Source organism: Sarcophilus harrisii, chromosome 2 (assembly GCF_902635505.1).
Source record: "Sarcophilus harrisii chromosome 2, mSarHar1.11, whole genome shotgun sequence".
In the NCBI taxonomy this organism is placed as follows: Eukaryota; Metazoa; Chordata; class Mammalia; order Dasyuromorphia; family Dasyuridae; genus Sarcophilus; species Sarcophilus harrisii.
The window spans coordinates 629,908,261-629,920,731 of NC_045427.1; the positions used below are offsets into that span (position 1 = coordinate 629,908,261).

Genomic DNA, 12,471 nt, shown 5'->3' on the forward strand with positions numbered 1-12,471 from the left:
TCCATACTCAGAAAAGGAACTGCTCAAGTCTCAATATAGATTGAAACGTTCTTTATACTCTCTTTATCTCTATTTTAAAATAATTTTTGGTGGGTTTTTATTTTCATGAGGGAGGGTGATCTATATTTTCCTTCACAACTTGACTTTTATGGAAATCTTTTGCATAATTTTACATGTGGTTTCTTAATTGTGGGTAGGAATAAAGGAAAGAACTTAGAACTCAAAAATCTTAAATAATATATATCAAAAATTGTCTTGAATGTAAACTGGGGGAAAATATTAAATAAATAAATTATAAAATCTTTCTTCTCCAGAGCTGCCAAAGTGATTTGAGCATAGATCTCATTGTATTATCTTGTACAGCTACAACGCCTCTGTTTTACATCTAGATCAAATATAAGCTCCTGATTGGTGTTTAAATCTCTTCCCAAGCTGTTCCTTTTTATCTTTCCAGTCTTAACATATTTTTCCTATGTCTTCTATGATCCAGCCACATTGGCCCAAACTACTGCTTCTCACACAAGACATTCCAGCTCTTGCCTCAGGAGCTTCCTCTTGCCTGGACACCCTAACCTTCACTGCTTAGAATCACTAGCATCCTTTAAAACTCAGCTCAAGCACCACCTCCCTTCCCTATCCCTCTAACTGCTTGTGTGCTTCTTGATAAGGTTACCTCCATCCTATACAAAGCTAATGAACACAGAAGGCTCATCCCTCCAAAAGATCTTCTATAGAAATAACACATTTGTCTACAAGAAGACTAATAGATGTTTCCAAAATATATGATAAATAGGCTAAAATATGTAGAAATATATTTCGGATAGATAGACCTCATTTCAGAAAGCCAAAGTAAAGGCTGACAGTAAATATGAGGTAGTAGAATGGTTGAATGTGGACAAAATGATTTCTTTCTAGATAGAGCCTATGAAATAGCTAAAAGCCAAGAGTGGAAAAGATACTTTATGAGTGACATTGTCATTAACAGAACCAACAATACATTGATAAAGGAGCATCAGACAAATGACTGAGTCATATGGATTTGTTGATAGAAATGGAGGAGTCTATGATTTCTTTTCAGGGGAGGTATTACTACCAAAAATTACAGGAAAGAGCTATCCCTAAAGCGTATTGATCCATGTGGACTGGGGATGACATGATGGAAATTGTAACATATTACTGCATGTTGAAAAAATTTAGCACCTACTGGATACCTTGGAAGACACAACCAAGTGCCTAGAATTATCCATTCAAAGCTTATTATCCTTTTTAAACTAACAAATGTCATTTCTCCATTCCACAAATATAAACCCACAAACATCCTTGAGAATCATTAAAGATAGTATTATAGCCCAGAACATCCAGATGAATCAAGTGACTCAGTAAGGACTTCACAGCCCATGATTGTCAGAGGCAGAAGTAGAGCCTAGATCTTCTGGAATAAGAGCTCAGTATTCTATCCACTTTTAATCCATATTAGAATATGCTTTTAAGATAATCAGAAAGAAATTTGCATTACAATACTATGTGAGTCAATATGTAAAAATTGAACCCAAAGAAATTTACTCCATAAATCTTAAAAGAAAACTTTTATAAAAGGTTCATTTGTGACATTTTAAACATTTATTTGATTCAAAATTTAACATGATTCCACATTAAATTAGCTTTAGCATAAGCTTGCTAAATGATAAAAGAGATTCAAATCAATCTGTGATATCATTGAGGCAAGAGTTTCTAGGAATGATGCAGGTCACAGCCCATTCACACTTGCCCATCTTGGATGACTCTTGTCTGTAGTCTCACCTAAGTTCACTACCAGGGGTCTACCATGAGCTGGAGACCTTTCTTAATTTTTTTTTTTTATCTAGCAGAGCATCCAGCTATTTACTTGTCATCCTTTCCCCTTACTACATGACCAGTCTGTCTTCTTCCTATAATGCAATTCAGTGATATCTTTTACTCCTGTTCTTTAGAATTCATCAGTGGTTGCATGCTGCAACCTGCTCATATTCACCATGCACTTCTCCATCACCCCCATTTTTAACTCTCCAGAGGCTGTTTCATGTCTCACCAATATATAGCAACACTGGTAACTTCTTGGTGGATGGATGGCTATATACATGAAGAAATAACACCTACACCTTGAATTTTGAGGGACTTGCCCAGGCGAGTGCTGGTAGAGTCCACTACAGTATAGTGTAGTATAAAATTCAACTGACTATAAAAATAAGTGCAAAATACACTTTTAAATTTAAATGACATTAACATTTTCTTTTTTATAATAACTTTTTATTTTTCAAAATACATGCAAAGATAGTTTTCGACATTCACCCTTGCAAAACCTTGTGCTCCATATTTTTCTCAGTCCCTCCCCACTTTCCCCTCCCTTAGACAGCAAGTAATCCAATATAGCTTAAACATGTGCAATTCTTCTAAACATTGCATTAACATTTTCTCCATCACTTCGTTAAGTCTAGACAATCAACAGAACAATAAATCAAGCCCTGATTTGTGGTGTTTACTGGTTTTCGAGATATAAACTCACGATGAAAATTTAATAATTGATTTTTGTGATCTGGTTAGAGATGACTCCAGCATACCCCAGATCTGACCAGTGTGACCACTCTTCCCAGAGCACACTTTATTTCTCCCACTGGGAAATACAAGTGGTTTGATCTTCCCTTGGCTTTATTCTGCCCCTCACTCTAGATGCTGGAAACTTCATTGAAATGATGGCTACTCTGCATAAGGCACAGAATCTGGCAGACTGATGCCTTCATAGACTAGGGGCGAATGGTCCCAGTCATGTAGTTTATCCATTTCTGTTGTTTATGAGCTTATAGGAGTTATTAATAAAATCAATACCACATATTTCTCTCTCCACTGGCTCAGCCCCTGCTTGATGGGGTTTATGGAGTGGAAAAGAATAGTCGGACCAGAATGCTCATTCTCTCTGCTCTCATGGCTATTGACTGGCTTCCTCTATCCCAAACCTTTTTCATGCAATCATTGAACTGATAGGAATCATAAAGAAGTTAGAACGGATCATAGCTTTATGTAGCGAACATGTTCTTAGGCTTGCTTTGAGCCAAGTCAGCTACATCTCTCCCTTAGGGCTCTACAGCTGCCCCTTAGAGGTCTGAGTGAATTTTCTCTACTGCCATTGGTCTCCCCGGGGGAAGCTCTATGACTGTTGGGTGCTAGTCACTTCCATTTGACCAATTAACACCAATTAACTTTTACAAAGCAACATTTACTTCAAAGATATAATTAGAACAGAAGCACACTACTGTGGAAGGACATAGGTTCCCCTGTGCCATCTCTGACTCAGAATAGAGTACACGGTTTCAATATGGTGCTGGTCCTACCAAGTTCACATCCAAATGAAGTACTGCTGCCTGATGAATCTACCCTCAAACTCCCAGGACGGGAGAAAGCCAAAGTCCCTCCCAGGATGAGAAGAAAATATTATCTGTTCAGGGCTACAATTCCCAGTATTCACAATTAGATTTCAGAGTTTTTCCCTGCCTATAGTCTAGTTACCTCATTACATTAGCATTTAAAAAACAGGCTTGGGGTCAACGAAGAAGAGTTACAATTTCCTGAAGAAAATCTAGCCCTCTTCTCTTCTATACAATCTGGGGCCCAACTCAGTGTTCTTCTGTACTGTCCGTCCCTTCTCTACCTATGGATGAACAAGCTTTAGAGGACACATCCATCTGAATGCATATGGAGACTTAAATGATAAGCAGTCTTCATGTACTTGATCTTTCCTGGGTAGATGGCCAAGCCAAATCCTTTACGGGATTCTTGACCTCTTTCAGGAAGTTCTGCAAGGATGTGATACAATCAATGCAACATTATCTACAAAAACAAGAGTCTGAGGCACTACAACATGGATTCTATCATGGATTTCTTCCAGCATCAACGAGGGTTATCTCTAGTGTTCTGTCTTCTAAGGAATCTTGTATGATTTTCATGAATGCATGGCAGTGTATACATCTATTGTAAACTATATACATGTTATATACATCTATAGATATATAATTGTTGCAAAAGAGCTTAAACATATCCTTTTGTTCTATTGAATCTATATGAATAAGCATATTAGAATTTTTATCACTTACAAAAAAGCCTGCTTAATTCCAATAGATTTGTTCCTTTAACTTTCTCTAGGCAGCCTAGCATAGAAAGACAGCCAAAGTACCGAAAACCTGGATTCAAGTCCCACTCTGACATACCAATTATATAACCATGAACAAGCCCTTGAAGCACTCAGCATTCATGCCCAGTTCTAGAAGTCACTAGATTACAATCAGCAGCCTATTTACATTTTTGGAAGGACTGTCCATACTGAACACACTTAACACCAATTAAACCAATAAGCCAGAAAAAAATATAAACCAAACCTCCCCCCCAAAAAACAAAACAAAAAAAATTGCCATCACATTACTGTGACTTGAGCAGTGTGTGTCAGAGTATGTTCATTGAAACAGCCAATGTGTCTATTACTGTCATTTAATAAAAAGGCCCTATAATCTCTTAAAATAGGCACATCTGGTAGAATCAACCAAGCAACAGTATGTATTAAATACCAGAGTGCTTAACTGTTGGGGATACAAAAATTAAAGTCTCTGCCCTCAAGAAGCTTAAATTCTCTAGAGGGAGGCAACATATACACTCAGAGGGACACGCAAAAATAAGCAAGGGCAAAACACCTACAGAAATACAAGATAACTTCTGGGGAGATGGCTCTGGTCATTGGGGGGTCAAGAAAGTTCTCCACCAGGAAGTAGAGACTGACTGAATTTCTGAAGGAATGCTGAGAGATGGAGGAAAGAAGGGTGTGCCTCCCATGTCTGGGGACACCGGCACAGAGAAGGCCAGTCTGGCTGAATAAGGAGGATGTGATAAAGAATAATGTATAATATTAGTGTGGAGGGGTAGGTTGGTGAATGGTTTTAAAAGCCAAATAGAGGACTGTAGAATAAGGAACCAGTGAATTTATTTATGGAACAGGTAGAAAATGCAGCTTAGGGATATGGCTTTGGCAGCTGTACCGAAGATGAATAAGAATGGGGTCTTATGGTGATGTCAAAGATGCAGTGGTAGCTGACCTTATAAAATAACCATCATGGGGCAACCAGGTGGCTCAGTGGATAGAGCCCCCCCCTGAAGTCAGGAGGACCTGAGTTCAAATCTAGCCTCAGACACTTCACACTTCCCATTTGTGTGACTTAACCCCAATTGCCTCAGGGAGAAAAAAAACACAACCATCACTTCACAGCCATTTTCTCTTTCATCTAGTGTAGAGCTCACAGTATATGGACACATCCAGCACCATAAATATTAACCCAAAGAGAAAGCCATCTCAGCAGCTCAGAGCAGCAGGGCATTGCCCCAAGACCTTACCCAGCCCTCACATCCACTTTCTTCAGTCGCAGTGTATACATAAGGGCAGTTTAAGGAGCCTCTCCCTGCTTTTTCCCACTCTCTAGAGGTAGCCCCAAGTGCCTGCCCTCTCTGAGGTCCCTGGCAGCGGCAGCTGTCGCCTTCCCACCCTCACTGCCGATCTCATCTGCCTCCTTGATTGTGGTAACGATTACATTATTCTAATTCTGAATCCTTCTGGAGGGGATTGGCCAAATGGTTTTCATCAATATTTCTCTACCTCTCCAAGAAGCTTCAATTAAAGTAGCTGCTAAAAATAAACTGGAACACTTACGAGAATGAGAATAGTTAAGACTAAAGAGACACTTAAACAGAGAGAATCAAAGGACTGAGAGAAATCTTAGGAAGTCACTCTGCCTTTGTAGAGTAATTAAACCATTCTGGGCAGATGTGCTTCTCTCCGATTTTTAATAAAGCCTTCAAAGAAGGAGGTTAGACAACTTCCTCCATGAGATTTAACTTAACAACCCCCTTAAGTACTTTCAAATATTAAACCGAAGGAGATGCAATTAAAATTCTTTGTAGTTCTATCCTCTTTAGAAATACAGGACACGATTATCCATAGGATAGACCCTAAACTATTATTGAGATAATGATTGGGTGATTTCTCTTTCTTTTCCCTCTCTAGTCTAAATAATGCTACTTTCTTTAACTTTTCATGATTTCCTTTTTTTTAAGTTTTCATTATTATCTTCCCGGCCCACACCAAACCCTCTAGAGCTCCCCCGAGTAGAGGAATGTAAACCTAAACAGAATATCTGCGAGTAAGTGCTTGTCTACCGCCAAGTAGCATGCTATAAAGAACCTGGGGGCACTTAGCTACGATCATCTTATTTATATCCTGCTGTATTTCATTTGCCTTTTTTTGGAACAACAGTGCTCCATTGTTGAATCGTATTATCTCGTCAACAATGTCTTAAACCTGTTTCTACTGTGTTCCCAGAAAGCCCTTCTGTATTTTCTAGTCTGTGCCCCACTCTGTTCCTTAAAAAAAAAGAAATCCCAAAGAAAAGCCTATTGTTTAAAAATACATTAGCTGCTGAGGCACCAGGCTGCTTTTCTCTACTGCTGACAATCAGAGATGCAGTTACTTTTCCTCTCAATTAATTTTCTTTCTGAAACAGGCTTTTCTTTTTGTATTGATAAATAGTGACCACCAGAGGGCACTTCTACTGATGAATACTAAACAGATGGGAAAATTACTCACTCTGGGCCCGTCTGCACTGCTGAATTCTCTCATGGGAAAATCATTAATGCCCAAAATAGTGTGGCTTTTGGAAAGTGCCAAAATCTACAGAGATTTCACTGTAACCGATGATAAAACAATTTGATAGTACTGGTAAATTTCCACCAGCAGTTTTCAAAGAGCATGTGATAACAAGGGAGAAATAATTTTTGTGTGATATTTCCTCCTCCTTCTCTCACCCCCACCCAAAAAAAATCCATTTTACTCTAAAGAAATGTCATAAATAACCTCTTGTATTTTTCCTTCTTGGCCTTCATTTTGTTACTAGAAATAAGAGTTCCCAGGCTCATACTGCTTCATGATTTGCTGAGTTTCCTTCATCATAACCTTTGTGGGTAAATAGTAAAACTATTACTATTCCCCATTTTAAAGATGAAGAAACTGAGGCTCAAAGGAGTAAAAAATGACTTGGTCAAGGTCACAAGAGCTGGTAAATATCAGAGCTGAATTTGAACCCAGGATTCCTGATTCTAAACCCAGAGCTCTTTCCCTTTTGCATAGGAGAGAAAGGCCGAAAGGGGAGGGGAAATCTTCCCTAACATATATTATCTGTATGATCCTGGGCAGTCACTTCACCTCTATGCTCCAGTCTCCTCATCTATAAAATGGGTATGATAATATCCAGCCCTACATGGTTGTCAGAAGGGCCAAATAAATGGTGTTTTGTGGTGCAAGATTTCAGTTGCTATCTAAATGCCCATTATGATTTCTAATTCAAATTTCCAACTGATCAAGTTGCTTTTTTTAAAGAAAGGTAAAAATATAATGTTATAAAATACACTTCAAAAATACCTTTCACTCACCTACAAAATGGGCTGGGAATAGTGGGTATCACATAACAAATCCCCCCATTTAGGCAAAACGACTTGTGACTGGGGCCACAGGGTTCTTCATGATCTAGAAAACAAACATATATAAAACAGGGCAATTAATATTTTTTTGGATACAGAGAGAGAGAATTTATTTTTTCTTGACACAATTGTAAAAAGCATTTAATCTCTCAACAAACATTTATTAAGCACCTATTATGTGCCAAGCATTGTGCTAGACATTGGGATATACCAAGAGGAAAAAAAAAAGGAACCAGTTCTTGCCTTCAAGGAGCTTACATTCTATCAGGAGAAAGAGTGAGCTGTGAGAAAGGGACAGGTGTGAGCTATATTGTGGGCATTGACAACCAATCAGATTTCTACAGTGAAGAAGAATAAGAAGCTGTGGACAAGACCAGGGTTGTAAACTTGATGGTAATCTTGAGAGAATAAGAAAGAGGGAACAGTTTATGGAGAAAGATAATGAGCTTTGTTTTGAATGTGTAATATTTGAGATGTCCACCGGACATCCAACTGGAGAGGCTCAGTAGGATGCAGGTGATGTGGGACTATGGCCCAGAAGAGTGACTAGGGCTAGATGGATCAGAGTTATCTGCATAAAGATAATTATGGAACCTTGATAAGCTGACTAAGAAAAAGCCTTAAAGAGAAGGTCCAATGTATACTTAGTTTGTATTTAATTTATACTTTAACATATTTAACATGTATTGGTCAATCTGCCATCTGGGGGAGGGGGTGAGGGGAAAAATTGGAACAAAAGGTTTGGCAATTGTCAATGCTGTAAAATACCCATGCATATAACTTGTAAATAAAAAAGCTATAATAAAAAAAAAGAGAAGGTCCAAGACAGATCCTTAGGGGACACCGAAACTGAGAGCAGAGATCAGGAAGCCAAGAGAGACTAGTGTCCTGGAAACCAAGACAGGAGGGGGTGTCCAGAAGCTTAGTGTCGTCTCCAGTACAGGCAAGGAGGTTGAGGACTGAGAAAAGGCCACAGGATCTGGCAATTAGGGAATCTGTGGCAACTTCTGCTCCAGTGGATCAGTGATGGGAAGCCAAACTGAGGAGTGAGTGAGAGGAGCCGGAGGGCAGACACTCTGTACATGGCTTCTTCTAGGAGTTGGGTAGGAAGGGGAGGAGGGACATTGGACTAAAGCTTGCTTCTCTTCCTCCTCTCTCACTCACCCCCCCACTCTGTTCAATCTGACTTCTGGTCTCAGCATGAGACTTTTCTCTTCAGAGTTTCTAATGATCCCTCAGTTGCCAAATCCAATGGCCTCTTCTCTTTCCTACATTTCTCAACTTCTGTACAGTATCTGTTCCTGTTAACTACCCCCCTCTTTCTGGACGTGCTCTTCTCTCTAGAATTTTATGGCATTTCTCCCTCGTTTTTCCTCTTACCTCCTCGCTTATTATCCATACTGCCCCCTACCTCAACTGTGGGTTCTGTTGTCGGCCCCCTTCTCCTCTCTCTACATTTCCGTCTTAGTGACCTCATCGGCTCCCCAGGGTCAATTACCTCTACACAGATGACTCCCAGATCTACACATCCAGCATTATTTTCTCCCTGGAGCTTCAGTCCCACATCACCACTTGCCTATTGGACATTTTGAATTGGATGTCCCGTAGGCATCTCAAACTCAACATGACTGAAACAGGAAACAGAATTCATTAACTCCCTAACCCCCCACAAACCAACCCTTGCTCTGAATTTCCCTCTTCTTCCAGGGACCGTAATCTTTTTAAGTTTTCCAGGTTTGCAGTCTTGGAAATCGACATTTCCCTCACCACATAGATCCAATCTGTTGCCAAACCCTGCCAGATTTACATCAACAATATATCTCCCATCCATCCCCTTCTCTTCACTCATAGGACCACTATCCCAATTCAGTCCCTCATCACCTCTTATTTCAAGAGTCTATTTCTTAATCATCCATTCTATCATACATCTCTCTCTCCTCAATCATGGTTCATATGGATACCAAAGTCATATCCTAAAGTACATTTTTGACCATATGACATCCCTGTTCAGTAAATCCCAGTCACATAACATACCAACTCTCCTGTCATTCTCCACGTCCTGGAGTTGCTTTTGCAGGCTTACTCTACTGGGTGTCCCAAAGTCTTAGTGCAGCTTTAAACTCTAATAACAAAACTGTACTAAGACTTTGGGAATATCCTGGATGTTTTGCCCTCTCCGATCCAATACTCCACACTTCCTGTCCTTAGGCCCATGCACAGAATGCACAGCTCTGCCTCTTAAGAATCGGTAGCTTCTTTCAACCCTCAATTCAAACCATACTTTCTCCTTCCTACAAGAGACTTGTCCCGATCTCCAGCTTTCATTACCCTGAGTTTATTTTGTAGTCATTGGTCTATCTATTGTCCCTCCTGGTAGAACACAAGCTCTGTGGGTAAGGTCTGTTTTCTTTTTGAGGTTTGTATCTAACCTAGCCTAACCCAGCATCCAGCACATAACAGCACTTCATAAATACTTATTGATGACTTGACTGGTTTATAATTATTATTCATGGAAAAATCTTCCAAGTTTTGAAAAGTGGATGATCTCTGGTGGAAGACTAAATTAAAAGCTGAATACAAGAAAATCCTAGGCTTGTGCCCTAAGGAGGATCTGGTTCGTTAGATTATGAATGGAAAGTGGTAAAAATATAAGGAGAAAATACAAATCAATTCAGCAATTCCACAAACAATGTATATGTTGCCTGGTCAAAGTTACTAAAAAATTAAAAGTGAGGAGAGGAAAAGCTAAATGAGCAACTTTTAAACAAATTCTTAATTGAATGTTTTTAACAATCCAAATAGGTAACTGAAAAATTGCCGAGTAGAGGGAATTTTCATGTGGAATCCTAGAAGCCAAGTCCTGTAAGTGTTCCAGTGAGGGTGGAGCATAGCTATACAAAACTTCTCAGGCAAAAGCTGCGGCCTTTTTTCCCCCAGATCACAACCAGACATGTCTGAACATTGAATATTTTCCTGACAAAGAAAACCAATCTAACCTGAATCGCTATCTCTGAATCTATTTTTATTCTAATTTCATTAGCCTGCTGATTAGGAAGCTAGTATCAGAGACAGAATAAGCTCGAAGTTACTTTCATAAGTAAGCCCAATAAAATACCTAAATCTCAAATATTCCTCTTTATACCTAGGATTATTCTGTAAACCTTAAACACTCCAGCTATTCCAACCCACTTCACCTTAATGTGGATTTTCATTTCAAGAAAATGTTTTTAGTTTTATAAATATAGCAAATGCACACAGAAACATTTTACACATTTGATTTGAAAATGATATAAACTTACAAGAAATTACCTGTTGGCATCTTTTTTTGAAAGTCGTATCATTCCTGGTCAGAAGATTTGGGTTGAAAAACAGCACCTGAAAAAGTGTTTAAATTTCAACACTTTCCTTCTCTGGGGTGATAAGATGGATAATGCATTAAAAATCATTCCTTAAAAGCTAATTCATGCAAATCAGTAGCCCATTTGTATCCATAAAGTTAGAAATAATTAGATGGATTGAATAGTATATATTAAGTACTAAGCAATACAGTTCATCCTGATAAGGAAACAAAAGGCAAAATTGTCTCTCTAAAGGCACTGAGAATTTGAAGAGAATCCAGAAAATATTTAGCACTCTTTTATCTAATAGCAAAAACATATGGAATTATACCAACAATTTGCTTTCACTGCTAAAACCAAAGCGTTTAGCGGCTGCTACTTGCTTTCTTAAGGACAATTTAATTTTACTTTCTGCCTTCTGATAGAACGGTCCACTTTTCGTTTTGAAAACATTTCTTAACTCTTCTACTTTACTGCAAAGTAAACTTGTTTTCACAGTCCACTTAAGACTCGGGTCTTATGATTACAACCAGAAATTATGAAAAAACAAAAAGGGTATATTTCACCAGCCCACGAACATGCTTTCTTTTCAAACTTTTCTGGCCCCTAGCAAAGCAAGGTCCCTAAGGAGAAAGCCCAGCCAAGAGCACCTTACACACAAACCGAGGCCCTGAAAAGCACATTTGAGATGATGGTCTGTACTTACATTAGGAACATTAACGGTCAATTCTACTTAGTAAGGGGGGTCCCGTCTTTGTGTTCCTTGCTAGGGCTTAAGTAAGAAACTGAGCCAGCAGCTCCAGTCCTGACCCAGGTGGCTCTCCCAGGTCTCCACCCAAAGGCGGGCTTCCTGTCCCACACAGGCAGCTGCCCCAGCTCTGAAAAGAACTCCCTGCCCAGGAGCAGATCGCTGCGGAGCCGGGAAGTTTTCAGCAGAAGCAGCTCACCTGGGGCACGGAGGAGCCCGGCTCCGGAAGGCAGGGCTTCAGAGGTCGCCACAGACTGGGGACTCGGGCCGCCGGGGTTTGCATTTTGTAACAGATGTCAAAGAGCCGACTCTCATGACGGCAGGGTTCATTGTGGGCGAGGCCGGGAAGCCGAAGGTGGAGGTCTGCACAGAGGTCGGCCACGGGCCGGGAGGAAACGCCCCCATTTCTGTCCACGTGCTCAGTATTGCCACAGCACCCAGAGTCACCTTCGGGAAAGGACGTGTGCTGGCCCGGGGGACTCCCCCAGCTGCCCGGCAGCGTTTGCGCGATCTCGGCTGTGACCCCGCCGGGGGGACCTGGCATTTCGGGGAGTCTCCGGCGGGGAGGGGGGGGGTCCTGCCGCGGGTGGGGGTGGAGAGAAATTCGGGAGAGAGCCTGTGCCAGATGCTGCTCATTTCCACGGGTCCTTAAAAAAAAGAGACAGAAAATTACACAAATGTCAGATCTGGCCCCCAAATGAAAAAAGGTGATTCGTTAAGACGCGGTTGGTCTGTTTCTAACAGGAAAAAAAAAAAAATGGGGGTGGGGGTGGGGAACAAAACATTGATTTATAGGGTCACGTGGGAGGCCAGATCACCAACTTGGAGCTGAAAGGTAGC

General features: G+C 40.2%; 1 protein-coding gene across 3 annotated transcripts in view; it reads right to left on the bottom strand.

Annotated features, from left to right (window-relative positions):
- Positions 1-12,252, bottom strand: part of NRG4 (neuregulin 4) — a 53,886-nt gene extending 41,634 nt beyond the window's left edge. For 2 of the 3 annotated variants that reach the window (XM_031956792.1, XM_031956793.1), the window contains exons 1-3: positions 11,831-12,252; positions 10,845-10,920; positions 7,498-7,591 (exon numbers count right to left, since the gene is read on the bottom strand). In XM_031956792.1, coding sequence (XP_031812652.1) covers positions 7,498-7,591; positions 10,845-10,920; positions 11,831-12,175 — 515 coding nt within the window. In that variant the 5' untranslated portion in view covers positions 12,176-12,252. Of the gene's footprint in view, positions 1-7,497; positions 7,592-10,844; positions 10,921-11,589 lie in introns of all 3 variants that reach the window. The other variant, XM_012539968.3, reaches the window with a different exon arrangement.
- Between the last annotated feature and the right edge of the window lie 219 nt (positions 12,253-12,471).